The sequence below is a fragment of the Aureococcus anophagefferens genome (assembly GCF_000186865.1).
Source record: "Aureococcus anophagefferens unplaced genomic scaffold AURANscaffold_1293, whole genome shotgun sequence".
Taxonomy (NCBI): domain Eukaryota; class Pelagophyceae; order Pelagomonadales; family Pelagomonadaceae; genus Aureococcus; species Aureococcus anophagefferens.
The window spans coordinates 1-1,689 of NW_008706346.1; the positions used below are offsets into that span (position 1 = coordinate 1).

The 1,689-nt window shown below is 75.0% G+C and overlaps 1 protein-coding gene across 1 annotated transcript; it reads right to left on the reverse strand.

Moving 5' to 3' along the window:
- Positions 1 to 250: 250 nt before the first annotated feature.
- Positions 251 to 1,572, reverse strand: AURANDRAFT_69286 (hypothetical protein; the record flags this gene model as incomplete). Its single annotated transcript, XM_009045047.1, has 5 exons — positions 251 to 435; positions 485 to 709; positions 768 to 889; positions 947 to 1,189; positions 1,271 to 1,572. 5 exons carry the CDS (start codon positions 1,570 to 1,572, stop codon positions 251 to 253), a joined length of 1,077 nt encoding a protein of 358 aa, XP_009043295.1.
- Positions 1,573 to 1,689: the final 117 nt, after the last annotated feature.

Below are 1,689 nucleotides of genomic sequence, written 5' to 3' on the forward strand. Positions count from 1 at the left end.
ACTCTCGTTCCGGGGGTCGGGTGAGCTTATCCTGGGGGGTTCGCGGGGTGCGAACCGAGCTAGCCGGCTGCGCAAGGCCGCCGAGCGACGCGACGCGAGTCTCCCCGCGAGAACGCGGAGGTCCAGCGGCGTCTCGGTGCTTGCGCGCCGACCGATCGGCCGAGACAGGGACGGCGTCTCTTCGCGTCTCAACGGCGCCTACGCTCCTGCGCGAGACCGACTGCGCCCCGAGCCGCCTCCACATACGCGGTCACGGCGCGAGGAGCGCGTCGAACTCGCTCGCGAAGACGCGCGGCCGCGGCGCGTCGACCTCCGGCATTGATTTGGCGAGGCCGAGGAGCGCGGACTCGCGCCACCAGGGCGCCGTCAGCAGCAGGCCCACGGGGAGCCCGGGCGACTCGACGGGCACGGAGAGGCTCGGTAGGCCGAGGAGGTCTGCGCGGGGAGGCGACGTCGCGGCCGCGAGGAACGACGCGAGCCGGACGCGCGCGCGCGCTCGCGAGGAAGACGAACTTGATGAGCTTCACGGTCAGCGCCGTGTCCGACTCGCCGCGGGCCGCGGCCGCGGCCGAGAGCGGCGGCGCGACGATCGGCGTCGTCGGCGAGACGACGGCGTCGAGGCCCAGGCGGCCGAAGAGCTCCCGTTCGAAGAGGTCCATCGCCCAGCTCCGCAGCCGGTTCGCGGCGTGGATCTCGACGGCCGTCATGCCTGCGCGGCGCGGCGCTCGCGCGCGCGGCGGGCGCCCCGGGGGACGCCGGCGCGCGACTCCGGCCCATGGCGAGCGCGACGCGCGTCGAGTCCTCGAGGGGCGGGTCGCCGTCGGCCGCGAACTCCGCGTCGTGCATGAAGGCCATCTCGGAGGAGAGCGTCATCGAGTGCGCGAGCGACCTGCGCGGCGCGTCGGTCCCGCGGGGCCGGAAAGGCGGGCGACGCCGGCGAGCGCACAGCGTCATCAGGTGCGGGATCGCGACGTCGACGAGCTCGTGGTCCTCCGCGAGCGCCGCCAGGGCGGCCTCGACGGCGTCCCGGACGTCGGGCTCGCTGTCGTCGATCGCGCCCCGGAGCACGCCCAGGCGCATGCGCCGCGGCGGCTCCGCGCCGGACGGGGGCGGCGGCCGGTAGAGCGTCGTCGTCGTGTGCGTGCCCTCGCCGTCGGCCGCCGGCGCGGAGATGAGAGCGTACACGAGCCTACCACATGCGTCGGTAACGATGTTTCATCGTTTTCCCGGTCGAAATCTCTCGAAATTGTCACGGATGCAGGACGCTGACGCGAGCTCCGCGTCGCGCGCCGTCGTCGCGAAGGGCCCCGCGTGCGTCATGGAGCACGGCGCCTCCGTGCGGAACGGCACGCGCGCGAACCCGGCGGCGAGACCGTACAAACCCGTGAGCGCGGCGGGCACGCGCACGGACCCGCCGCCGTCGAACCCGACGGCGACGGGCAGCAGGCCCGCGGCGACGGCGACGGCGCTGCCCGTCGAGCTGCCGCCGGCGTAGCGGTCCGCGTCCCACGGGTTCCGCGCGCCGCCGTAGTGCGCGTTCCAGCCGATCGGCGAGATGCCGAACTCGGTCATGACCGTCGCGCCCACGACGATCGCGCCGGCGTCGCGGAGCCGCGCGACGACGGGGTCGTCGCGCGGCTCCAGGCCCCGGCCGGAAGGGAACGCGCCCGAGTACTGGGGAAGCCCGCA